Source organism: Microcebus murinus, chromosome 24, assembly GCF_040939455.1.
Source record: "Microcebus murinus isolate Inina chromosome 24, M.murinus_Inina_mat1.0, whole genome shotgun sequence".
In the NCBI taxonomy this organism is placed as follows: domain Eukaryota; kingdom Metazoa; phylum Chordata; class Mammalia; order Primates; family Cheirogaleidae; genus Microcebus; species Microcebus murinus.
In genome coordinates this window covers 19,653,092-19,679,869 of record NC_134127.1, presented here as the reverse complement: position 1 = coordinate 19,679,869, position 26,778 = coordinate 19,653,092, and the positions used below count along the sequence as shown (strand labels likewise).

General features: G+C 45.2%; 1 protein-coding gene across 1 annotated transcript in view; it reads left to right on the top strand.

The window, feature by feature from the left end:
* The first annotated feature begins 5,050 nt into the window (after positions 1–5,050).
* Positions 5,051–26,778, top strand: part of BIN3 (bridging integrator 3) — a 41,950-nt gene continuing 20,222 nt past the window's right edge. Inside the window, exon 1 of the mRNA XM_012739322.3 lies at positions 5,051–5,146. Coding sequence (XP_012594776.1) covers positions 5,139–5,146 — 8 coding nt within the window. The 5' untranslated portion in view covers positions 5,051–5,138. The remainder of the gene's footprint in view (positions 5,147–26,778) is intronic.

Here is a 26,778-nt window from a genome sequence, read left to right as displayed (position 1 = left end):
CGTCTCTTTCTATACTGTTATAGTAAAGAAGCTATTTGCCCTAATGCTTGAAATTCTTTGCACCAATATTCATGGCCCTGCAGTCTGAAGGGGCCTCTCCGATAAATGTCTGCTTTCCAGGGTGGAGCAATTTTAGGGAGTGAATGAGCTGAAGGGCTGGGCACTGTCTCAGTGCCATCCTCAGCAAGGCCCAGAGCTGTCACCTCTGGCACCCTGGGCCAACAGGTGGGACCTCAGCACCTCAGCTCTCCTGCCTCACGACCACCAAGGTGGGCATGAACAAGGCCACACTGGGCCAGAAGGTGAGCCCAAAGTACTAGGTCCTGCCCTCCTGGAGTGGAGGAAAAGGGTCATTGCCTAAGTGTGAGGAGTGGGATGTGGCACCTGCCAGGAACTCCTCAACCTCAGTCAGAACCCTGTGATCCCAGCCCAAGGCTGCACCTCAGACTGAGCACTGGGCCACATCGCAGACAAGAGCACACCTCCGCATCCATGTCTTTGGTGACTTCCTCTGACCTTGCCTTCCTGGGGGTACCCTGGACTTACTCGGAGGACCAGACCACCTAGACCCAGCTCAGAACCTCAGGAGACAGGCTCAGTGGTCCTCTGCCAGGTCTCTCCAGTGGGTGCCTCCTACTATGGTCCTGGGGCCACCTCCGAGCCGGCCCATCAGGGGGCTGCCCAGCTTGGACCTAGCGCCCTCCACACCCCCTGGGCAGCCCCTGGCCTGACGCCTGGGGAACATGTCATCCAGGGGGACTGTTTTCCCTCCTGGGTGCACTCTCTCTCACTCGCATCTCCTCCCTGGGCTCTGTGAGCTAATCAGAGAGAAGGAGGGGGAGGAGGGGGTGCTGCTCGCCTTCCCGTTATCTGCAGCAATCCACGGTGACTAATGCTCCCAGTTGGTAAAAAGGCAGTGTAATCAAAACACTTTTTTTTTTTAGTCCTTAAAGTTAGTCATTCTCCCAGAGTGGAGGAAAAAAAAAGCCCACAGCAGGTACCATGAGATGCAAGCTGAGAGGCTGGCGCTGCTGGGTGAACCAAAGCATTGGCCGTGGCAGCTCCCCGCAGGTCTGAGGTTCGGGGGGCCTCCTCCTTTGGGTCCATAGCTGTCCTTCCTCCCTGCCCTGGTTTGTCCCTGCTGCCCCCAACATCTGGGCTGTCTGAGCCCTGCAGGACTTCCGTGCCAAGGCAGGAGCTGCCCTTTCTTTCGCCCTGCCAGGTGCTGCCACCTGCTGGCCCTGACTCCCAGAGCTGGAGGAAGCATATAAAAGCTCCCAGGACGAGGCCGAGCATGGGGTGGGATTTTGTTAGGTTCTGGTCATGTGTCCACCCTCCCTTCACGCCCAACTTGGCTGCTCAGTGCTTGTGCTTCTTTCTCTTGGCTCCATCTGAGCCCACTGTGCCTCAATGGAATCATAGATTGCCAGAGGTGGCAGGGACCATCAAAGAGAGGGGGTAAACCACAGTGGCAAAAAGCATGAGCATCACAGCCAGGTTGCCCAGGTTGGAAATTCTGCTTTGCCACTTCACAGTCGTGCTTCTGCTCCCCCATCTGTAAAATAAAAGATTGTATTAATAGTACCTACCTCGCCCGGGTGTGGTAAGGGTTAATGCAAACTATTCAGAATAGTGGTTGGCATGTCATGAGTGCTCCATTATTATTAACTCATAATAAAAATAATAACAGAATAGTAAAGTGGAACATCTACCATCACACCCATTACTTGTCCAAGGCAGACATTACTAATCAATCACAGAACCTGCCCACCAATGGCAGATTCTCCAGAAGCCTCAACACGACATTCCAGGCAGCCAGTGACAAATGGTCTGAGTTGGCACACTGGATGACATCCACCTGCCATCCCAAATCTAACATGGACCCTTCACATTGCAGTCAAGGAAGATGAGGCCCAGAGGAGGGACAAGTCTCCCTCAAGCCACTTGGAGGAACAAGCAGGGTTTAGACAGGAATTCCTGGGCCTGACTGCCGCTTGACAGCCGGGCTTCTGATGTGTCACTTCACCCTGACCTTTAAGCGATCACTGTGGGCTTCCCGCCACTGGAAACTCTCTCCCTGGTATCCTCCATCTCCCCCCACCCTTGCTCTTCCTCCCATGCCCTTGGCACCCCACCTTCCCAGGGACTGTTTTTCTGAGGCACCTGATGAGCAGGTGCAGAGCAGGGAGGAGTGGGGCGGGGCTGAATGTGCTGCAGCTGCCTCCTGAGCCAGGAGGCCTTCAGGGCTGCAAGGGAGCTCAGTCCATCACATTCAGTCCTCCAGCCGTAGCCTGGTGCTGGTGGAGCCCCCGACGTCCCAGGCCCAGGGGCTGGGAATCCTTGCCGTTCGTGGGTCAGAGGCTGGCATGGTGAGAGCCCTGGACTTCAGCACGGAAAAGGCTGGGGGAGGGTGGATGTGACAAGCCTGGAGATAGGGTTGAGTAGGGGGGCGGTACCTGCTTTTCAATTTCTGCATAAAAAGCTCCAAGGAGAGGTCAGGGCTGAAGGCAGCCCAGGTCTGCTGCAGCTTTCCCCCTGGTAAACGGCTTTGTCCCAGAGTGGACCTCTGTCACCTGAATGCTTTAGCTTCAAGCTCAGACTTCTGGGGGAGGAATCAGTCTGTACCAGGCTTGGGACCAGGAGGATCTGCCTCTACTCAAGGCGACTCCTCTCTCGGCTCCTACTTAGAAACCCAGTTTGCTCCTCTTCTACCCCTCCCCTGCAGAGGCAGGATCACCCTGTATTGTTCTGGCTTTTGGTAGTAAGTAAGGAGGACATCATTTCTGACTCTGGAGGCTGAACTTGGCACAACAGTGGGAGGTGCTCGTGTGTCCCCATGCCAGCTACCCAGGGATCAATGCTGCATGGCATGGTAGGATCATGGAAGGACGCAGATGGCTGGATGCCTAACTTTCCATCCTCAGTGCAGGGTCACTCTAGCTGAGCAAATGAGCCACAGGTGGGGAGACCAAGCTCAGCTTAGAGAAGGCACTTTCCATACAGAATCCTGGGAGGCCACCATTCTTCCCAATAAACTCAAAGATCCTGCTGGCAGCTACATTAAAGGTTTGAGGCAAGCTGTAGACAGTGCAGCCCCAGGTGCACCTCAGACTGAATCCTCCCCTCTGAGAAGGGCTGGCCTCTCTGTTCACCCACCTCCTCCATTCTCCTATTTCTTAAGAGGCTCTGGCATCAACAAAACAGTTGACTTGGAAACTTGAGATGTTGGAGACTTTGGGGATGTTATCTATGCACTCATCTCATAGATGAGGGGACCAAGGCCAGAGAGGGCATGTGACTTGTCCGAGGCCAGTCACAATGTCAAAGATGGAATTAGAGCCCTGGACCTTTCTAGACTCTTAGTCCAGAACTCATCCATTCTAGTCCTACCGGATGTGCCTGCTACCCCCTAGCCCTGAAACAGACTTCCTCCAGGATATGGAAGTTGCCTTAGGCTATTACCTTTGGAAATTTTTATCACTGTAGGGCAATAACTGAGGGAGGCAGAGTCTGGGGAAGGGAGGAAGCTGGTGGGAGAGCCATGCACACGTGCTAAAATGCCAGGAGGCTCCTAAACACACGGCAGCCCCTTCGATCCACACAGCTTCTGCAAAGCAGCAGGGACTGTCCTTCCCTTCCCCCACACTCTCTGCCCAGACTTCCCTTTGGTGGCTTCTCCTCTTCTTTACTCTTCAAGGCTGCTCTTGTGCTCATTTTGGTTTGCTTTCCGAGGAACAATGTAGTGATGAAGCCGATCTGTGTGATGTGCTTGGAGACACCCCCACCATTGGCAAACCCCGTTAAGCTATGGAAGCTTCAAGAATGGAATCAGAACACACAAATTAGAGACTGCCTCCTGGGGCCCACCCTCTGAGCTTCCCTGCTCCTCCTCAGTGAGCCGGCTACTCCACCCTAGGAGAATTTGAAGAAGGTCTTTGGGGGCCCTAAAGTTACCTGCACAGGCCTCACTGCCTACTCTTCTCTATTCTACAACATGGAAGGTGGGGAGACCAACTCAGCCCAGAACCCCAGGAAGTCTGCGAGGGACCAAGGCACTGGATTCTGACTTTAGGAGATCTGAGTCATATCAGCTGCTTGACTGGACCTCAGCCCTCTTCTTAGCCAAGATGGGTTCCCTCTGCCTGGACCCTCCCCACCCCTCAGCCCAGATTCACCTGGCCACCCTTGAGTGCACGCACCTTCAGGGCTTGGCTTGCACATGGGCTCCTCCTGGAAGCCTTCACTAAAACCCCATTTGCAGCTTTTGGGGCTCCCTTGCAGGCTGCCACAGCACTGTGTCCTGTCCCATCATATATTATTATTATCATTGCCTGTTTGTCTCTCCCTCTAGGAAAGTAGCTCCGGGAGGGTGTAAGGGCAGGATGGATGCTTCTTTCACATGGTCGTATGGGTCATATCCTCCAGGTTTGCACAGCACCTGGTGCATGATAGGAGTGCAACTAATATTTGTTAAATGAAGGAATAGTAAGAATGGGACCGTGCACACCATTTGCGATCGGAAGAGCACAGAGGGACAGGCAGGAAGGCAGGGAGCCCCTCTTACACTGCGTCCTATTTTGGTCAGTAATTCCATGGAACATTCCCACCTGAAAAGCCCCTATTCTATTGATATTCAGGGCCCTGTGCCATCTTGAAGGAGAGGAAAGATCCGTTTGTTTGTTTTGCTTGTTACAGGTCATGCATGTGCAGGCTACAAACTTTAACAGGATAGGGAGAATTTAAGTCTTCCTCACGCCCTGTCTCCAGGGCCTCTTTCCCTATAGACAATTGCTGCTGCTGTCTCTGGATTAGAAACCACTTTACAGACAGAAACATGGGGGCGATAAGTCAGTTAATGGCCCTGTGTAGTCAGCATTGAAAGCAGGAAAAAAGCCCTGAGAGGCCCTCCTGCCTCTGCACTAGGCCAGAGCCAGAGGGTCGCCCGCAAGAGAAATTTCGCTGCGAGTACGCGGCAGCGAAAGAGTTAACGCGCCGGGCTCCGCCCTCCCAGCCGCTTCTTCCGGGCAGCGGGGGCGTGATCCACGTCACTTCCTGGAGACTAGCTGAATCCGGAAGTGATCCCAGAGGACCGAGTTGCAGCTGAGGACCCCGGCGGCTGCAGGCCCAGGTTCGGGACCATGAGCTGGTGAGTGAGGCCCGGGCGGGGGGTAGGGGGCTGCTGGAGCCCCGGCCCCGCGGTGCGCCCGGCCCCTGCGTCGGTGCCCGCCCTTCCCACACGACCTCAGCCCCAGAGCAGGGCCCGACAGCCCCTGCCCTGGGGTCGTTCCGGGGCCTTCCCGGAGTCGCCATCTCTCTGCAGGACTCCCTGGCAGTAGGGCCGGGGACCCTCTCCTAGCGTGGGACCCTGCGTCTGACTCCTGTTTTGCCGGACCCGAAGTGAGGGACTTCCTTGTTCCCTCCTTTTTTAAATATCCATTGAGATGGAGCCTGTGTGTTCTTTCTCCCCTGGGAGCATCTCTTCTCCGTGTCCGTCTGCCCCAGAGCTGTGGCCCTCACCTGGCAGTCTGGGTCCCGTTTCCTCATCAAAACCCCCACTCGCTTTCAGGTAACTCTCATTGCACCCCTTAACAGTCTTCAAAAGACAAAACTTGCTTCTCTTTTGGAAGGGGCCGGAATGACACCCTACACTCACCCTGGCAGGGTGGGATTGGACTAGTTTTAATCATTTCCACGGCCAGTACCCACTACCTTCCCTCTAAATAGACACGGTTAAGCTTAAACATTCTGGGAGCTTTCACACCATGAGAAAAAAAGCCAGAGAATCTTCTAGTAGCAGTGGAATCACACAATTCCAGTTGCGGTAGAACTGCGTGTTACTTGGCACGTAGTAGACACTTCATAATGTTTAATGGTTGATTTATTTTGTAAGGCTCAATTTTCCCAAAAGGCAGTCCCTCTTCGTTGCTCTGGACTGTTTATGTTCACAGGAGAGAACGATGGCTTGCCTGCCTTCTTAGGGCTTCATTAGAGGATAACCCGTATCAAGGACTTTATCTTACCTTCAGGCCCAACGACCTGTGTATCCACAACCCCTGACCTCTGGGGATTGAACTATAATGTACTTGTATGAATAAATTGACCTCCAGAGAGGGACAAGGTAAATCAACCCTTTTAGAATCCAAGTTTCATTGGCATAGAGAACATATTTGCCACTTTCCCCAGAGTCTGGCCTGTTTGTTTATGCAAAGTGCACGATAACCAGTTAGGAAGAATGAGGAGAGTAGAATATCCTTCAGGAAGTCTTCCACAAGCTAAGCTCTGGCCACAAGCAGCTGTCAGTCAATGTCAAAGATAACTCTCTAATGTAAACTTTAAACCATTTCTGTCCCCTCCCCCACCTGCTTTTTAGGCTAAGATTGATGGACAGGTGTCAGCCAGCCCGGGCCCTCACGTGCAGGGAAGCCCGAAGCAATGCCCTAATAAGCTCCAGCAGGAGCTGCTCCTCGTGCCTCCACCTTTTGCTCCAGGAAGCCAACAGGGGACTGGAGCCTTAAAAAGCTAACTTCCCTGTCTTGTTATAACCAAGTTAGAGATGGGCAAAGTAGCGATTCTTTAATTTGCTTTTCCTGGAGGAATTACTTTCTTTTAGTGGCAGCCTGGGTGCCCCAACCTTGTGATGTAGAAGTGCTCTTGCCTGCTGTGTCTTGAATCTTCGGAGTTCTCTTGCCTAATTTTTTGAAGTAAAAAGCAGAGTACAGGTGCTTTATGTTGCTTAGATTGGCGTTTACTGAATCAATCTTCACAAATTGGGAGAAGAGGAGAGACCACTAATAGCAAATGATTATCTGGGTGATCTGAGGCAAGTTGTTTCCACTTGTCTTGTGGAAAGTTTCTGGAAAAACTAGTACCCCATTTCCTAAAATTTATCTGATTGGAGAGAATTGACATTAACAACTAATAGTTGGAGATAACTGAAATTGACAACTAACAGTTGGAGAGAATTGAAATTGGCAACTAACAGTCTAGCAGGAGCTGAGATTTTAATCTAGCAGAACTAATTCACCAGTACATGGCGTATCTTGGTACCTCCTTGGATTGCGAGTCACAACCAAAAGGGTGGCTTTGTCCCTCAAAGCTGAGATTCCTTTCTCTTCCTCCTTGGTTTCTACGTCATCTCTTGCGTGGACCCTGACCCTCTCCCCCTGAGAGGGGAACAGCACTGGCGCCTGGGCACACAATCACACTCAGTTCCCAGCTCAATGGCTGGCAAGGGGACCAGGGTTGGGTCCTTCTGATTCACTCCCAGAGTGGTTTTCCTGCTCCCAGAATGAATTCACCCATTCATGTGATACTGGAATTCTCAGCAGGGGAAGAAACCAGAGTGACGTAGAGCCATCATGGGAGGCTGATGCCCAAGGTCAAGTTCACCAAGTACATGGACTATGCCAGCCATCATTAAGGCCTAGGGGCCCATGGTCCCCAGAGAATAACCATTGTTCTGGGCTAGGCTGGGCTTTCAAAATGTCACAGTGAGAAATGTCCAACATTGATGCCCTTTGCACACTGTGGACTTTGCATGAAGAGTGAGAGGCTTTTGTTCTCTCTTTCCTCTCCGCAGGCAACCCACCCACCACCTGTTTATTTAGTGGTCACCTGCCTTCCTGCACCATCTACTCAGCCACCCGGCCACACATCTGCCTTTCAGTGAGGTGGCTTAGTGGTCTGTCCTACTAGGAAGAAGGCATTTGATAATCACACCCCCGATCCTGGATTCACTTCTTGGCCCCAAGCCAAATGCTTCTCTCTCCCCCTCCCTCTCTTCCCCTTCCTTTTTCCTCCCTTCCTCTCCCCCTACCCTTCCTATATGTGTGTATCTTGATTATGGAATGGAGAGGGAATTAGGTGGAATTAAGAATAGTGACCTGAACCTAGCTTAGCCATCTCCAGGAATTGTGGCCTCCCCTGGAATCATACACCTTGATCATCTTGGGCTTAAATGATGAGGAATAAGGAGTACTGGAGGCAATCCTCCTAGGCCGAAGGCTCTAGTAGTTCTACCGAGAAGCAGGAAAGTAGGGGTAGGGCAGATAAGCTTGACTATGAGTGCTGCATTCACGTTCTGGTTCATTCACTCACAATGTGGCCTGGCCAAGCATTCAACCTCTCTCTGTCTTGTTTTTTCCATCTGTAACACAGGATGGGGAGCCCCAGCTGACACTTTGCCACCCAAGTCTGCTAAGAGAAGAGAGGAAACTCTCCATAGATATGATCCTTTTCTGACTCTTCTGGGCTATTCGACCTCTGTCTGCCCCTTAAATATTGGTATTCCTTAGGATCAATTCTTTCTTTTTTTCCTTTTCTGTTCTCACCCTGTATACCCTCACCGCCATCATTAGGATAGAGGCCTGACTCTGGACCATGGCTTATACAGCCCTCCTGGAGCTAGCTGTCCCTCTCTACTACTGTGTGTGCAATTCTCCAGGTTGTCCCTGCTGTCTCATGCTCCTGCTCCGTTGTGTAAACTGTCCCCTCTGCCTGAAATGCTTGTCCTTCATTTGAATGCCCACCCAGCAGGCCAGCATCCACTCATCCTTCAAGAGTCAGGCCATGCTTCACCTCCTCTAGGGTCTTCTCTGAACCACCCCCTGCCAGGCTGCATTGGGTCCCCCTCCTCTGACCTTCATTGGCATCTGTGCTTGGCTGGTTGGTTTGTCTATCGATTGTTACTTGTCTGTGGATTGACAGCATGGGGACTGTCTCTTGATCATTGCTGTTTCCTCTCCCTGTTCCTGACAGTCAGTAAATGTTATTAAATTGTATGAATGAGGACTATTTACTGACTTGCCTCAGCTTAGAAGAAATTTTAAGACTGAAAACGTGCAAAACCTACAAACCACTTCCTGAAATGAAGAGCCCCTAAGAAATGCTATTGTTAAATGGACTGGCAGAAGTGGCTTCCAGGTCAAGCCAGCTCTAATCACTCCTCTCCACCCCCTGTTCCCTTCCCCCCACCCCCAACAAACTGCTTTGGTGGGTTCACCCTGTACTTCCATTGTGCTTCTCCTGTGGCACTTCTGCATTCTTCCAGGTATCGCGATCGTGCCCCTCCCCCCCACATCAGCTCCATGAGAACAGGAGCTACAACTTCTTCATCTTTGTGAACACTACTACCATTAGCATGGTGGGTATCTAATAGGTCATTGTTAAATGCAATGAATGGAATATAAAGGGAGAAGGGTAAACTGGGTCAGACAGAACCATCGATTGGGTCCAAACATTTTCTTGGTGGAGTCCCTTTTCTCTCTAGTTTGCCATTGCTCTCGCATTTGTGTAGTGCTTCTAGCTTTGCCATCCGTTGTCTGATTTCATCCTCACATCTGCCCTTTGAAGTATGCGGTGCGGGTCCCCCTTGGCAACCCATTGGAATTCACTCAGCAAGTGCCTGGCAGAACTGTAACTAAAACTTGTGTCTCCTGAGTGTTCTGTCAAATTGACCAAGAATACTACAAAGGTAGGAGACCACTCCCATGCTGATTGGAGACCACTCCCATGCTGATATGATGGAATGATGTGAGGCAGTTTAAATGATCTATGAGTGATACATATTGTGCACTTGGCCAGGATGCGTTGACACTAGCGGGTTGGTAATGCATCATGGGGAGTTGTCAGTTTCCACACATGAGTGATAGAGGAGGTCCTTGTGCCCTGCAGACCTCAAGGTGTTCTGTAACCATCTCAGCTTCTTCCTACTTTGGGCCCCCTCCCTGGGGCAGCTTCACCACTCATATCCCCTGTGACCTTGAACAGGCCACACCCTCCCCAAGCCTTTTCTGCTCTCTCGAGAGCATGGGAGTGCCTAGAACACAGGGCCCCGTAAGGAGACTCAAGTGCAGTCCTGTGTGTAACATTGCTTTGGGCACAAAGATGGCACTCTTATTTCATGTGTTGGTAATGAGAGGGAAAGGGACTCCTTCCAGATCTTGGAGCAGTTGGAAGAGGCAAGTATCTTGAGTCTCACAGCAACTTAGTCCAGAGTGTTTTCTTACGTGTTAGACACTCTTTAAGGAAATCTGTTGAGGTGGTCTTTAGAGTTGGCAGTGAAGCTATTCGTGTCGTTTTCCCAAACCCATTCTTTTGATGGCTACACCATCAAATAGTGCCCAGTATAGTGTGATGCACATATGTGGCATTCAATTTGTCGATTTAATGCTTATTAAACATTTATAATGTGCAGAACTCTGTGCTCAGTGTTGAGGGACATTTAGAAGCCTGGAAGAGTGGCTCTCTGTCTTCAGCCAGTGTGTGGAAAGGGCTAGGGATTCAAAAGAAGGACAGCCGATCACTAAACGTCAGCATGCCGTCATCAAGGAAGACTTCAAGTGGGGGATGTAATTTTAACTGAACCTCAACCCAAGAGTGTTTGCTGTGGACCATCAGGAGGCCGCGTTGGTATAGTAAACAGTGGTTTGGGCGGAGGCCTCATTGGTGAGAGTTGGCAGTCCAGCCTGGGGCCGCCTTGCATGGTGCTTTCAGCCTCACTGAGGACTTGAAATTGAGCCTAGGCTTTTGAAAATTGAAGCCTTTTGAGCAGGGAAGTAACACGACAAAGGCGGTGATTTAGTCAGATTATTTCAGCAATGGCCTGCAGGATAGCCCAGAAAAGAGAAAGAATAGTGCCAGGGAGGCTAACTTGGATGGTAGCTTCCAAAATTTTTTGACCACAACTCAGTTAGAAATACCTTTGACATCACATCTCACGCACACACACTTTCTTGTACTTGAAATAAAAGTTTCATGTGTGCAATGCACTCTGATACCTCAATTAATTTCATGACTAATTCTGATATACGTATATGATGGAATGATGTGAGGCAGTTTAAATGATCCATGAGTGATACGTATTGTGCATCGACTCCATTTTGAAAATCAGCTGTCTAGGAATGTCATTGCAAATATTGGCTAAAAGCTAACACCTTTGACTCCAGCCAGCTAAAGATAGGGTTGTCTGTTTATTTGATCATTTTGTTGGGTTATAATAAGAAATGCAGAAAGGGCAGCTATGACGGACACTGGCCGAGTCCTTTGTAAGAGCTTATTTCATAGATTTGAAAACTGTTGATCACTTTCCAAAAAGGAAAACCCAAGTGGACAAAATCCTGTGCAAAGATGTTCCCTCTTATTCATAATCAGGGAAGAGCAGGTTAAACCGACAGTGAGATGCCATTTCATAGCCATCAGATTGGCAAAAATTTTAAAGTCTGACAGGGCCAAGTATCTGAGAGATGAGGAGCAATGTGAATTTGCGTACAGTGGGGGCAGTGGGAACTAGAGATTTTGCAATTGGAGCTGAGCTGTAGCTACCCTCCCCGTAGAGAAACTCCAGTACCTGTGCAGCAGAGACATACTAGGAATGTTCGCTGCACCATCATGTAGAGATGCTTGATGGCTGGAGAATGGGGAAATAAATTGTGCTATCTTTATGTAATGAAATATTACATAGTAGTTACAAGGAGTGAAATAGAGCTATGTGTAATAAACAGGGATAAATCTCAGAAATATGCTGAACATTAAAAGCTGGCTTCAGAAAGATACATCATTCAACATTGTATCATTTATACAAAGTTTAGACCTGTAAAACAGTACTCTAATTTGCTTGTGGATTTAAACTTATGTAGTAAAAGTATGGAAATAATAAATCCTGAATTCAGGATAGTGGTTACTCTAGAGTAACAGGGAAGGAGAGAAGGAAATGGAATCAGGTTGTGATACTCAGGGAGCCTTAGTATCTATACTGTTGTATTGCTTAAAGAACAAGGTCTGGCCTGTAACCCCAGCACTTTGGGAGGCCGAGGCGGGAGGTTCACTTGAGGCCAGGAGTTTGAGACCTACCAGGGCAACATAGCAAGATCCCATGTCTACAAAAAGTAAATTTTTAAGAGTATGGCTTAATGTTAGAATTTGACAAAGCTAGGTGGTGAATACATGAGTATAATATATTCTCTATAATTTAGGGCATGTTTACAACATTTCATGGTAGTTTTGATTTTTAAGTCATCTCTGGGGCAGACCTCACTGTTGGTAGCCAGAGAATACTTGCTTCCTGTAGGTGGGGATGATCTGGGGAGGGGCCCTAGAAGTCACTTTCCATTCTCAACCCTCCTCCTCCTACCCTCTGCTTTCCAGGGGCCAAAGTTTCAGCAGAGAAGAGGGAAAAGGGAAAAGGTAGCGTGAGAGCTCCTTATAATTCCTGGTTGGTAAGAGAAGTGAGAGCGAGGATGGAGTTAGTACCTCAGAAGTTAACACTGGTCTGATGTGTCTCAGAGCCCGTCTGCATCTAAGCCACTGTGGACCCATCCGAGGAGGCCATTGGATGTTTCTCTCTGACTTGTGGCATAAGCAGGACAAGCCTTTCACCTCCAATGCCTCATGTTTCCCTCTCATAAGATGGGGAAAGCCATTTTCTACCCCCTCTTGTCTTACAGATTAGAATGAGAGTGACAACTTGTCTATCAAATGTAGAAGTTTCTTAAAAGAGCTTTAAAAAAATATATCCAAACTGCCCCTTCGAATTGCCCGTTCTCCTCTCTTGACGGTTCGGTGTCCGTCGGCCTCCAAGCTTCTGTCACAAATCCTTTCACTATTTAGGAGGGAGTCACCACTCAGTTTTAGGCAGACTTGTAACTTGCGCCTGGGTGTGGTGCATTATGATATGGGACAGCTGCTTGCCCTTAAAACAGAAAAAGTAATTTCCAGGTTTCCTAACCATTTTGAGGGTAACTGCAGATCATCCCTTCTGGGCTTCAGTTTGGTCATTGTCATCAAAACACTGTCCCCACCTCTTTCTCAGCAGGTCCGTAGAGATAGTTTACTGGAGGTCAGGGCTGTTTTAAGCTTTAAACTCATTAGCCCTCAGAGACCCTACAAGAAGAGTAGATTATTGCCCTGTTTTATAATGGAGACTGAGGCATGGGCAGCTTAGGAAAGAGTCTCACAGCTGGTAATCAGGGACAGGACTTGAACCCCAGCAGTCTGGTTCCAGGGTCCACACCCTCACCCAGTCATTGTCTCCTGTGGAGTATACAAGGGGCCCACTTTACATAAACACTTGTATCAGAAGCACCTACACGGAATCCGGCAGTAGTAGATGCTCAATAAGTGATCGCTTTAATGGGGAGAGCTCCCAGCTCTCGTGTGACCTGGCGTTGCGTGATTTATTCCATCTGCTTTTCAGAGGTCAGCCTGGGAGTGGTGGGGAAGGAGGGCTCACAGCTGAGCTGGAGGATTGTTCATGGCCAAGGAACAAATCCAGCGAGTCAGAGTCATGCCTTTTATTTTTAAACACACACATACCTCCTCGGACGGATGGTGAGGCAGGGTTGTGTTCTGTGTGCTCTGGTTTCCGATCCAGATAGTTTAGGCAAAGACCAAGGTGGGGTCGAGGGCTGCAGTCGTAGGCGCTGGAGACGGATGCATTCCGGCTCAGGCCAGGTCCCACTCTGATGGGGTCGCGTACATCCTTGCTCAGGCTGAACTTCCCTTGGCCCTTTGGCCCTGTGGCCAGCTGGCCTCTCAGACAGGGAGGATGGCATCCAACAAGCAGCTGTTCGGCCGGAGCCAGATGACTCTCCATAAGCCCTGGCCCAGCCCTGGCCCTGTGTTTTCTCTCCGATTGTTGAGGTGGTGGTAGCCTCAGACCAGAGCAGGCAGCAACCCAAGGATAGAGTAACAGAAGGATGGGGGGAGGAGGGCTTGTCCTTCAGCCTGCAGAAGCTGCTGCCTTTCGCCCACCTTCCTGCTCTTGCCGAGACAGTGACTCAGGCCCAGACCACTCCCCGGGGAGCCAGGATTTCAGCCACTATCAACTGCCGCCTACTCTTTGCTCAGTCCTCCTTCTCACCTCCCTCACCTCCCTCCCCCCGGTCCCCCGAAAACTGTGGATCTCTTGCCCAGCTCGAGATATCAGAAAGATACGGGGCGGGGTGGGCTGAATCATTTCAGGGTTCTTTCCACCCCCAGCCGGGCCGAGGCTCGCTTACACTCAGTGGAAACAAATGCTGGAGGCCAAGGGAAGACCGAGGAAGCACGTTCAGCCTCTTTCCACTCTTCGTTGTCATGGACGTGGAGGACTCTCCAAAGAAGGCAGGGACCGAGTGGGGTGACTGGGGATCCCCACCCAACTGCCATCTGGGCCTGCCTCTTATCTCTGCCTCTGCAGTAGAGGGGGTGAGGAAACAAAAGATTGAGAAACCAAGCAAACTGAAAATGCAAAAGAGCTGTTTTTGTAAATAGACATTACACAAGAGCAGGAGTTTTTTTGGAAAGGTTTTACTGAGACAGACAGAATTAGCCAACTGGCATCATGCTGCTAATAGAGATATTTACTGTTCGAAAAAGTATATTTGTAGCTTTGGAGAACATCCTGTTGACTTTTCTTTATTGTGAAAGAAAATAGAATCTTTTTCCCCCCCTTTCCCTCCGTACACACGGAACTTTTTTTCTTCTTTGAGGTGGGGCACGTTGGGGGTTGGAGAAGGGGGAGGGTTGAGAGAAATGTTTTCTCCATTTGTTGCTGAGACTAAAATATCCCTTCTCCTGCCCTCTGCTGCTCATATTTGTGGAATGGCAAGCTGAACCAAGTTAGGACTCCTACCCCAGAGGCAGGGAGCTCAGAGCCCTCTTGATTTCTTCCAGAACATAAAGCTTCTCTGGGGAGCAGGCCCCATCTCCTCTCTGGACCTCTGCTGACCCCTGATGCCATGGGGATAGGCTGACGCCAGGGGGCAGGGGAGGAAGGACAGTCCCGAAGCCCAGTGGGCCTTCTGTGCTGGGGGACTGCCAGCCCAGGGCTGCTCTCAGAGAGGCTGCAATACTGACACGCTTGCCCCGTGTTCCCTAAAGCAGCTCCTGCGGAGGTCCTGCGTGCCCATGGGCTAAGAACAGGGGCTGGAACCAGGAGCCAAGGAAGAAGAGTGGAGAGCCTGCCCAAGTGCAGTTGTGCTATACTTTCTCCTTCTGGCCACCATCCACCCTTTCCTGTAAGAATGCCCCGTTTCAGTGGCGGAGACAATCGCACCCTTCCATCAAGGCACCTGCCCCACTTTCTGGCTATTTCTCAGGCAGAGCAGGATCACATCTGCCATTTAGCAGTCTCAGAATAAACCCAGGAGACCCCTCTCCTTTACCCCTGACCCGTACTCTGATAACTTCACCAGGCTTTACTTCTGAGGCCAAAGGCCCTCTCTGTTTGCTTGGTCTCTGCTGGATATACTGTCCCTGGACCCCAGCTGGCTGGTGATACCCTTTTTAGGTTCTGTTTGGGTCAGATAAGGATTTGGGAGCCCAAAGGCAATGATACTACCTTTCTTTGTTCTTCGTAGAGCCTTATTAAGAGTATCTTTCTTCAGGGAGCTTAGAGTGTAGTATTTTAGAGGGCTCTTGGGGCAATGCGTTTATTTTACTCATTCATTCAGTGCTTACTATTAATAGGTGCGTAAAACTAGACTATAAGCTCCGTGAGATCATAGAATGAGTCTGTCTTATTCATCCTGATATCCCTAGAATGTAGCATGGTGCTTGGAACAGAGGTGGCCCTTAATAAAATATTCACTGAATATTCAATGAAAATTGAAGATAACACTGCCTAGTACAGTGCTTGCAGGAGTTGCAAAGAAGCATAACATTCAGTCACTGCCCTTGAGGTGCTATGTGTCATGATCTGAAAGCAAGGCGCACACACATCAAAGTTAATTAACTTGTACCCTTTACCAAGCAGAGTTTACTTTGGTAATGAAAGGACAGCTCAGTGTCAGGAAATGTATTTGCCCAGCTCATCACAATAATAGGCCATAGGAGAACAAACTGGTCATCTATGCCTGCTGAAAAGTCAGTAGAATTCAAAAATCTAATCCTTGTATCTTTTAGTAAACTAGGAGCAGAAAGGTATTTTCTTACTTTTAGGAGGCTTCCTGGCTCCTGAAATCAGTGAAAGATCAGACTCAAAGCATACTTACCAAAGTCAGAACACTTTTTTCCTATAATTTCTAACTAATACAGTAACACAAGAAATAGGCATAAATATTGGGAAAGAAAAGGGAAATTTTTATCATTTTTCAAAGGATAAGACTGTCTACCTAGAAAACCTAATTAGTTCCTTTTTTTGTTTTTCTGCTTGAATTTCTTGGGCTGTGTAGGTTAAATATGTAGGTAGTAGCTGGTTTCAGGGAAAATGTATTAATATCAGGAACATAAAATGAAAAAGAGAATCCCATTTATGGTATAACCAAAGATATCAAATTCCATGGAATGCACCTAGTACATATACATATAGGGGTAAAAATTCCACAGAATGCACACACCTAAGACACATGTAGGGCTAAAAATTTCACATGTGTTACTTTGGGTTCTTAACATTTATAAAATAAATGTAGAGGACCTAAGTGAAAAAAAACTCTTCAGAGCAAGGGACATCATAAGAATTGAATGAAAGAAAAGAAATATTATGGATCTGAATGAGCAAAGTTCATACTTATAAAGATGTAGGTTCCTAGCCGGGCGTGGTGGCTCACGCCTGTAATCCTAGCTCTCTGGGAGGCTGAGGTGGGCGGATTGCTCGAGGTCAGGAGTTCGAAACCAGCCTGAGCAAGAGCGAGACCCCGTCTCTATTATAAATACAAAGAAATTAATTGGCCAACTAATATATATAGAAAAAATGAGCCGGGCATGGTGACACATACCTGTAGTCCCAGCTACTTGGGGAGGCTGAGGCAGGAGGATCGCTTGAGCCCAGGAGTTTGAGGTTGCTGTGAGCTAGGCTGACGCCATGGCACTCACTCTAGCCTGGGCAACAAAGTGAGACTCTGTCTCAAAAAAAAAAAAAAAAAAAAAAAAGATGTAGGTTCTTCAAAAACTTAATCTATAAATGTAATTCACTTCCAGACTTCCAGTAATGTCCTTATGATGATTCTTGGTGGGGGGAGGGCACCCAGCAGATGATTTTGAATAATTTATCTTGGATAATAAGAAAAAATTAAAGTAACCAAGAAATCACCTGAAAAAGAAATTTAATGAGACAGGATTTGCTTTACTAAGTATTCAGATCTTTTATAGACCTAAATAATTAGATTTATGTTATTGGCGAGTGGGATCACTCTATGATATGGAATGGTAGAAGTATTTGACACTGACAAAGTAATTTTTCAAAGATGCAGTATTTTAAAAATCATGTTAAGACAACTAGCTAGCCATACACTCAAAATAAACTCTAAATAAAGTAAATATTTTAACTATAATAAATCACTAAAACTCATATGGAAATGCAAGGGTCACTGAATAGCCAAAATAATTATAACAAAGTTGGAGGACTCACATTTCCTGATCTTAAAATATACTGTAAAGCTGCAGTAATTAAGATAGTTTGGTACTATCATAAAAATTGACATGTAGATTAATGGAATAGAATTGAGAGTCCAGAAATAAATCCTTACATATATGGTCAATTGATTTTTACTAAGGATACCAGAACAATTCAGTGGAAAAATAATAGTCCTTTCAACAAATAGTGCTGGGAAAACTGGATAGCTACTTGCAAAAAAATGACTTTGGACCCCTATCTCACACCATATACAAAAATTAATTCAAAATGGATCAAGACCTAAATGTAAGAGTTAAAACTAGAAAACTCTTAAAAGAAAGGTAAGGGTAAATCTTCATGAACTTGGATTTGGCAAAGGAGTCTTAGATATGACACCAAAAACATGAGCAACAAAGAAAAACTAGGTAAATTAGACTTCATCAAAATGTTGTAAACCTTTTGAGCTTCAAAGGACACCATTAAGAAAGTGAAAAACCAACTATGTGAGAGAAAATATTTATCTGATTAGGGGTTTGTACCTAGAATATACAAAGAACTCTTACAACTCAACAATAAAAGGGACAACCCCATTTTAGAATGAGCAAAGGATTTGAGTAGATGTTTCTCCAAAGACAAATGACCAATAAATATGTGAAAAGATGCTCACCATCGTTAGTCATTAGATGCAAATCAAAGCCACAATGCAATACTGCCTCATACCCATGATGGCTAAAATAAAAAAGATGGACAATAACTATTGGCAAGGATGTGAAGAAATTGGAACCCTCATACACTGCTGGTGGGAATGAAATGGTGCAGCCACTTTGGAAACAGTCTGGTCTGGCAGATCCTCGAAATGTTAAGCATAGAGTGACCATATGACCTAGCAATTTTGCTCCTAGATGTATACCCAAGAGAAACAAAAACATGTCCACACCAAAGTCTTGCATCTAGATGTTCATAGCAGCATTCATTAATAGCCAAAAAGAGGAAACAACCCAAATTGTCCATAAGCTGATGAGTGGATAGACAAAATGTGGTATATCCATACACTGGAATAGTATTCAGGGACTTAAAAAAGAATGAAGTACTGGTATATGCTACAATAATGATGACCTTTGAAAACGTTTTGATAGATAAAAGAAGCCAACACAGAAGGCCATATATTATATAATTCCATTCATGTGAAATGTCCAGAAAAGGCAAATCCATAGAGATAAGTAGAGTAATGGTTGCCAGGGGTTGGAAGGAAAGGAGTTACTTGCTAATAATATGTGGTTACTTTTTGTTGTGATGAAATTTGAAATTAGTAGTGATTTTTGCTCAATTCTAGGAATATGCTAAAAACCCCAAATTGTACATTTTAAAAGTACATCGTACATTAAAAGGGTGAATGTTGTGGTATGTGAATTATCTCTCAATCAAGCTGTTACTTCAAATCAAATCAGATTCTGAGTAAAGATTGCAGATTGAATACCTACATCTAATTTATCTCGCTCACAGATCCCACTAAAAACACAATAAAATGATTGTTTTTAAATCCACGTAGTTCAGGGAAAGTAGAAGAGACACCAACAGCAAAATTTGGGAAATGGAGTGCAGTTACATGAGGTAACTGACTTAGTAGTTCCAAGAAAGCCAAATTCTAAACTGGCACTTGGGAAAACCAAGAGCCGCCATCCCACCTCATGTCATGGAATTCTCAGAGTTGGTGGTACAAAGTACCTCTAGAAGTCAGATAAAGCTGGAGATTGGGGACAGGATTGGTTGAAAGCTCTTTATGAGTAAGTTTAGAGCCCTAACACCTCCCCAACTCCATTTCACTGGGGGACTGTCCCTGTCCCACCCTAGCAGACAAATGAAGGGTCTCCCACCCCTGTTTCCACCTACAAAGGGTTCTATACCAGGGGACGGAAAGGTGTATTTACTGCATGGAACTAATAAAGCTTAAGCTTTACAGCCCCTGACTTATGTCAGCCTTGTTCAAGGCCCTGCAAGGAGCCATAGCCATGATATGGGCCTGTGTTTTGGTAAACTAAAAACAAAGTATTTATACTGAAATTAGTTAAGAAAACCTCTGTCTTCCCTTCCTGCTCTTTCTTCTTCATACTATCCCTCTTATCAGGGAGCTTTGGGGTAGCCTAGCCATATTTTGGGATAGGACTAAAGGGTTGAGTTGGGAGTATACTGTTTTAACTGAAATTTGTGAAGACATTTTTGGAAATTTTTTAATAAAACAAGAAATTATAGACTCCTGAGTTGGAAATATGTGAAGGGTACCTTTTTGGTCATCTTTAAATTTAGCTAAAAACTAAGGGGAAAAGTGGATAAATAATGGAACGCAAAAGTGTTAAAGGTGAGCAATTAAATTGGTAGAAATCATTCTGAAATCAAGCAAGGTGTAACAGAACATTTCAGATTGTACCAAAGCTAGTGATCCAGTAAGAGAATGAGAGCAGTTTTAAATAGGAGTAATGATTGTTTGGTAATCCAGTTAATGAAGAGGAGGAGCAAATCATATAAACACATTGATAAAACATTGAGATTTCTGGTAAATTTAACATGAAAGACATAATGAAAATAACAGAACTTGTGATATGCCCTCCTACAAGGACGTTAATGACAAACTGGTTGCTGTCATTAATTCAAAGAGCATTTAAAATTAGTCACCGTACAAGAAATCTTGAAATATGCCCTGAAACCTTAGTTTTATTTGTGGAAGAAACTTGAGATTTTCCTAATTCTTATAAAATTTATACTTATATATTACCAATAAGCTGAACAAAGGCTTTTCTAAACTGTCAGTAGTAGAAAACAAATTTCAATCAACCATACTGGAGGAAAGACAGAATTATCTTTCTTTTCACTCTAAGAAAATGATGCTACCAACTCTGTGTCACATGAAGAGGCAATCAAAGACTATGCAGCCAAAAAAATGTAGGAAAAAGGTGTGTTAAGCAGATGATTAATAAAAATATTAGGTTATTCTTGATTTTCTGATGTTTATGTCATTTGTCAGCTTTTGAAACTTGTCATTTGTTATGCTCTTTTCTCTGCCTCAGTATTCACTTTCATGCCTATTTTTATATTTGTAATTTTATATTCTTTTTCTTTAAAGGGGCATGCACTTTTGTATAAGCTTCAGGCCCATAAAACCCAGACCTACCTCTGAGAGAGCATCAGGCACAGTTGAGGGTAGGACCACCATAGTGAAATCAGGATGAAGTGAATGTGTGCAAATGGAGTGCAAAAACACCACTTCCCCTACCCCTGATACACACGGGTGTACATTCATACACACGCACATGCATACACACACGCATGCACTAGGTCTCTTTTAATTCACTGAGCTCCTGAAACACTGAGCTGGGCCTTTATGCCCAAACCAGGAGAACGGAAGAATCTTCTCTAGGGAATTTTACCTGCCTAGGAGAAAAGATAAAAGAATACTGACATCAGGGAGTTCCCCACAAAACTGGCCAAATCACACTGTGCAGTAGGCAAACATGATCCATGTGCTGAGAGCTTATAGTCAGCGTTTTTGTCTCCTGTCATATATGTGAGTAGGTAGCCAAGAATTACCACTCATCCAAGGAAAGCATTAGTATGAAAAATAAAGACTCAACAAACAAAAGGAGCAACTTGCAGGGAAACAGACTATAAAGTGTGAAGAAAATTTTTTAAAGCTGTCGTTAAGATCCTCAGTGAGATAAGGCATCTATGAAATAAAAACAGTATATTTCTTTTTAAAAACATCCTGAAAATTAAAAACTCTTGGAAATTAAAAATCTGGTAGCAGAAATGAAAAAACAAATTGAAAGACCAGCCAAGGAGGGTCAAGCATCAAAATTATACCAATTTCAGAAGTAAGAAACAGAAAACGGAGGAGAAGAAATGAACAACGAAGTTTTGCTTTTTTTTTTTAAATCCTAAAACTAAAGATTATAAATTGTCAGGGTAAACAGTCCTGTGGCCCAGCACTATGGATGAAAATAAACCCACAAAGCACATCCTTGTGAAGTTTTACAACACCGGGATAAACATATGATTCTGTAAGATTGCATAAAGAAAGTAAAAAATAGGTCACATACAAAGGATAGGAATCACTGACTTCAGACTTCACCACAACAGCAGTATTGGGAAGTTAGAAGACAGGGAAGCAATGCCTTGGAAATTCTGAAAGAAATATGTCCAACCTATAATTCTATATCCAGCCAAACTAGCCTATGGATAGAATAAAAAGTTTTTAGGCTATGCAGAGTCTCAAAAATGATCTCCCACATGCTTTGTTTTCACCAAAATAAAGAGTAAACCAATAAGAGGAGGGCCAGTAGGAAATCATGGGGGAGAAGTCAAAGGAATCCCAGTGAGGATGGTGAAGGGAGACCCGAGGATGACAGTGGCACACCCTGGGTAGTGGGGAGCCAGTCCAGATTGGAGCAGGCCAGCAGCACCAGTGCAGAGTGCTTCAAGAAGATGCAAATGAGAGAATACCTGGTATGAATGAGTGTATTGAGAGTGAAGACCACAGATTGAATTAGGGATAAGTACATAGATAATTAAATGAAAGACAAGTGACAAGTACCAATTTTAGGGAAAGTAAAGTATGCAGTGTTGACTGTGTACTGCTGCATACCCCATTACTTAATAGCTTGAAACAACAATAAGCAGTTTCTGTTAGTCAGGAATTTGGAAGTGGCTTAGTTGGGGGTTTGGCTTGAGAGCTCTCATGAGCTTGTGATTCAGGACATCATCTGGAACTGTAGTCTTCTGAAACTGTGACAGGCTGAACAGCCTCCTGGCCACCAGATGCAGGATGGAAAACAAATCACAATATCCTCATAATAGTTTACTTAATATTGACCAAACCAAGTTATAGTATAACTGTATTGTGAAGGGGAATTGTGAGTATGTCTGTGGAGAAGGGATGGACACCTGATAGTGTTTGGTTCGATTAGTTAAATCCTCATGTTCCAAAGTAAAAAGTCAATAGCTAGTACCTAAAAACCTAGCAATCAATAAGTAGCAAAATAAACATTTTTCTTTAGATATGCAAAAGGAAATGCCAAAAAATAGCTGAGTTGAAAGTGGTTGTCTCTGGCAAATGAGATTGAGCAGGCCTAGGAACTAGTATTTTACTTAATAAATTGTGTTACCTTACTGAACTATGCATTTGTATAACCTTGATCAAAGAATTTAGATGAATAAAAGGAAGTCATAAGAGTATTAAAGTAAATATAGGTGAATAGTTGTAAGTTGTCAGTGTAGAGAAAGCAGGTCTTAGTGTGACCTCAAAAGAAGAAATCACAAAAGAAAAGATGGATTTGGTATATTTGACCTCATACTAATCAGAGGCTTCTGTATGTTAAACACAAATGTATAAAAGTGAAAGGCAAATACTAAGCCAGGAAAAAATCCTGATATACAGGCCAAAAGGGCAGGTGCTAAAGTGTAAACTGTTCCAATCTTTCAAAGAACGTCACCTATTTCAATCTGTCTCTAGGGCAGTTTGGCAAAATGTATCAAAGCTTTGACGGTGTATATATCCTTTGACCCAGCAATTCCAATTGTGAGACTTGATCCTGTGTGACTAATCTTTGGTGTGGGTAAAGATTTTGCTATTAGGCTTTTTGTTTTTAACAGAAGAAAATAGAAACAGTTGAAATAACCAACAGTATATGACATGGGTTACAGAAATAAAGCTAGTGGTACATTTTCATTGTATACCTGTACCACTAGTTTTTATTTCTCTTAAAAATCAGAATGATGAGAAATGACAATTGGCATATAAAAACTTTCATGAGGCCAGGTGTGGTGTTTCATGCCTATAATCCCAGAACATTGGGAGTCTGAAGCAGGAGGATCGGTTGAGGCCAGAAATTTGAGACCAGGCTGGGCAAGCAACATAGTGAGACCCCTGTCTCTACAAAAAATTAAAAATAATCAGCCAGTCATAGTGGTGCATGCCTGTGGTCCTAGCTACTCAGGAAGCTGAAGCAGGAGGATTGCTTGAGCCCAGGAGTTGGAGGTTACAGTGAGCTATGATCATGCCACTGCACTACAGCCTGGGTGACAGAGCAAGACTCTATCTCTAAAAAATGAATGAATAAATAAGTAAATAAATTCATGATATATATTGCCTTTTAGAAGCTATGTAAATATTAAGATACACACACACACTGTGATTCAGGATATTATTGTTTATTTTTTCCTTTGGGATTTTTTTTTGTGTGTTTATGTTTTGCCCTTTGTGTTTTTCCATGTCTTCCAAGTTTCTAACACTGATCAGGTGCTATTTTTGTAGTCAAGAAGAAAAAAGTTTTTTTTGGTTTATTTGAGAAAATATGGAAAGTGCAAAGAAGAAAACAGTAATCATATTCTCACCACCCAGAATTAACCACTACTAACATTTGGCATGTTTGCTTCAGTTGTTTGTCTTTCTGCAGATTTTAAAAATATAATTAACAACGCCAAAACATTAACCTGGTCATCTATTAGATACGAGGCATGGATAGGGGAGTGGGTTTCCCCTTTTTTTCTCCCTCCCTTCCTCCCTCTCTCTTTTTCCTTTTCTATATTTCTCAAGTTTTCCCTGATAGCATGTTCTTACTTTTATAACTTTTTAAAAAGTTATTTTTTCTGATGAGCATATTTTACTTTTTAAGGGGATAAACTGTAATTAACTGTAAAGTATTTTTAAATGCCAAATAAGTCTTAGATGTTTTAGAAGAAGGTAAGTGAGGTTTTAGACTTGAGAACAGCTTTGCTTAGGCCAGGGGGAGAGAAGACATTCCACGTGGGTGGGAATGCCGTATGGGTAGTCCAAGTTGTCCTGATGACATGCATTCAAACACATCCCAGTTTGGGATAGGAAATTGTTAAGGAGTCTAGATTTGGGGAATTAACATCCACTTGGCTGAATCAGGGTAGTTGTATTGGGTGAATGGGAAAGAAGATTAAAAGGAGATGAGACCATATCATAGAGGCTTGTTGAATGCTGAATTCCTCCATGGATTCTAGGACTGGGGCAGGAAATGGACAAGCTGAGCCTGGAGCATCTTATAGTACCAGAAAGGAAGTGCTAGACAACACACACACACACACACACACACACACACACACACACACACATGGATATGTCAAAAGGACGTAGGAGCCAACTGAAAAAGCTGTCAGTGGCCAAAGCTAGAACAGTTTGAGCAATTAGTATTAGGTCATAACCCACGATGCAAGGTGAATATCTATGCATCTATACTGATAAATGATTGAATACATAATAATTAGGGCTCTGCATAGTGGCTTTCTCCCAAAGAGTACAATAGGGAAAGGGGTGAGGGGTAGCAACATTATAATGGAAGAAGCTGGGACAGACTGCTCCAGCCTATGATCAGGGTCCCTGGCAACAAGGATAAGTCATGTCGATTTCATGGAAGACAATGGTTCTTTAGCTCTGTCATCTTCCTCCCCAAAACCCATAACTCCAGTCTAGGCAGGAGAAAAACATTAGGCAAATTCCAGTTGGGGGGCATTCTAGAAAATGCCTACCCAGCACTCCTTAAAACTGTCAAGGTCACCAAAAACAAAGAGAGTTTGAGAAACTATCATAGCCTAGAGGAGCCCTAAGGGAACATAGCAGCTAAATGTAACCAGGATGGGATCTTGGAGCTGAAAGAAGGACACTAGGGAAATCTAAGGAAGTCTGAATATAGTCTTGAATAGATCAATATTGGTTAATTGTGACAAATGTGCTAATATCAGAAGGAGAAACCAAGTGTGGGGGACGTGGAAATTATATACTTCCTTCACAAAAATCTAACTTTAAAAAGCTTATTTTTAAAAAGGTGGTGTTGTAGTAGGAAGAGCGGGCTTTTGAGCAGGTGAGATGAAAAATCGTCAGAATAGTATGATAAAGTTATGTGTGATTGGCAGGAACTGTGATAGAAATACAAAGAGAGACCTGGTTCGGTCTGCATAGTAACGTGACCTCTCATTTGTGCCAGAGCACCCAGTTCTGCATCAGCGCGCTCCTGTTAAATTTCCAGTCTTTTAAAGAATGGTGGGGCCCTTCTAATTCCACAGTACTGTAAAACTAGGTATTTCGATCAAATATATATAACAAGCTCATGTGAAAAGAGCGTTGAGCTGTGAGTAGTAGAGAGGAAACTGGGCCGTCAGCCAGGGGGGCTGTTTGTTCCTAAGTCCTCTTGTGAACCAGCAGAACGACCCTGGGCAAGTCACTGAACCTCCCCAGGTCTGCTTCCTCGTCTACAAAATGAGAGGGTTGAACTGGCAAAAAAATTTCTATGGTAACTTACAGTTCTAAAAATACCGTGATTCTAAATTAAGCTTTAGAGAGAGGCTGTGGCACCACAAATAATGGAATGTAAGTTCCTAATCTCTCAGTCCCGAGTCTGCGGTACTAGACTCCAAGAAGCATTTTGAAGACCACATAGAATTCTCATCCTACTCCCCATATTCTTGGAATGGAGATCAGTTTAGAATTCCCATTTTAGACGAGCAGAAGGGACCATGTAGTCTAACTCTTTTGTTTCACAGTTTAAGAAACTGGGCTCCAGAGATTGTGATTTGTTTAAATCACAAAACTAGTCAGAGGCAGAGACCAGGTTTTCTGAGATCTGGTCTAGAGCTTTTCCACTGCAGCATCTTCCCACGGAGCACGAGCAGTGTTTTTGCAATGCCACCAGGACCTCATTTGCACTGTCTCCAAAACGGTCCTCGAGGACAATTGTTCACTGTCCCAAACCATTTTATGTGTCAGCTCCAATACCTGATTGTGGGCAGACTAACCCGGGGCTTGGGGAGAGGACTTGTTTCCCCTTGAACCTTTCCTCTTTAGGTCTGAGAAAGGGAAATAGCAATTTCACTTTTTCTTTCCTTTTCAGTTCCATACCTTACCTCATTCCCCTCTGGCAATCATATACCCAGGGATTATTTATTTGTAGAAGGTACATGAATCGGCCAGCCCCCAAAGGGTTAACACTCCCAAATTATGGGACTGCGTTAACAATAAACAGGATGTCCTCCAGAAATTAAATATAAACCACTGTGACTCAGGCTGGCCCATCCCCTCAACCGGATCGTTGTCTGGGGTTATTATCGGTGGTTAATTATACCGTTGGGTTTAGCGACAGTATTGGTCAGTGTGGGCCAAATGAAAGCAGGTTCAGGCGGGCGTGGAGGGAAGTGGATCGGGTGCAGTATGGAAGCGGGCAGTTTGAATTGAAGAGCTTCTGCTGGCTTAGCTGAAAGGAAAAGAGAGAAGTGAGAGTGGCTGAATGAGCACCTTTCCCCAGCCGATCCCAGGGCTTCTTGACTCTTCCTGCTTGGGCCCGGGGAGCCTGCCCTTTCTGGAGCTGCTGGGAGGTGCTCTGTTGGCTGTCTGGCCTGGCCACAGCTCTTCTCAGAATCGGATAACTTGAGCATATTCAATGCCTTGAGGAAGTTTC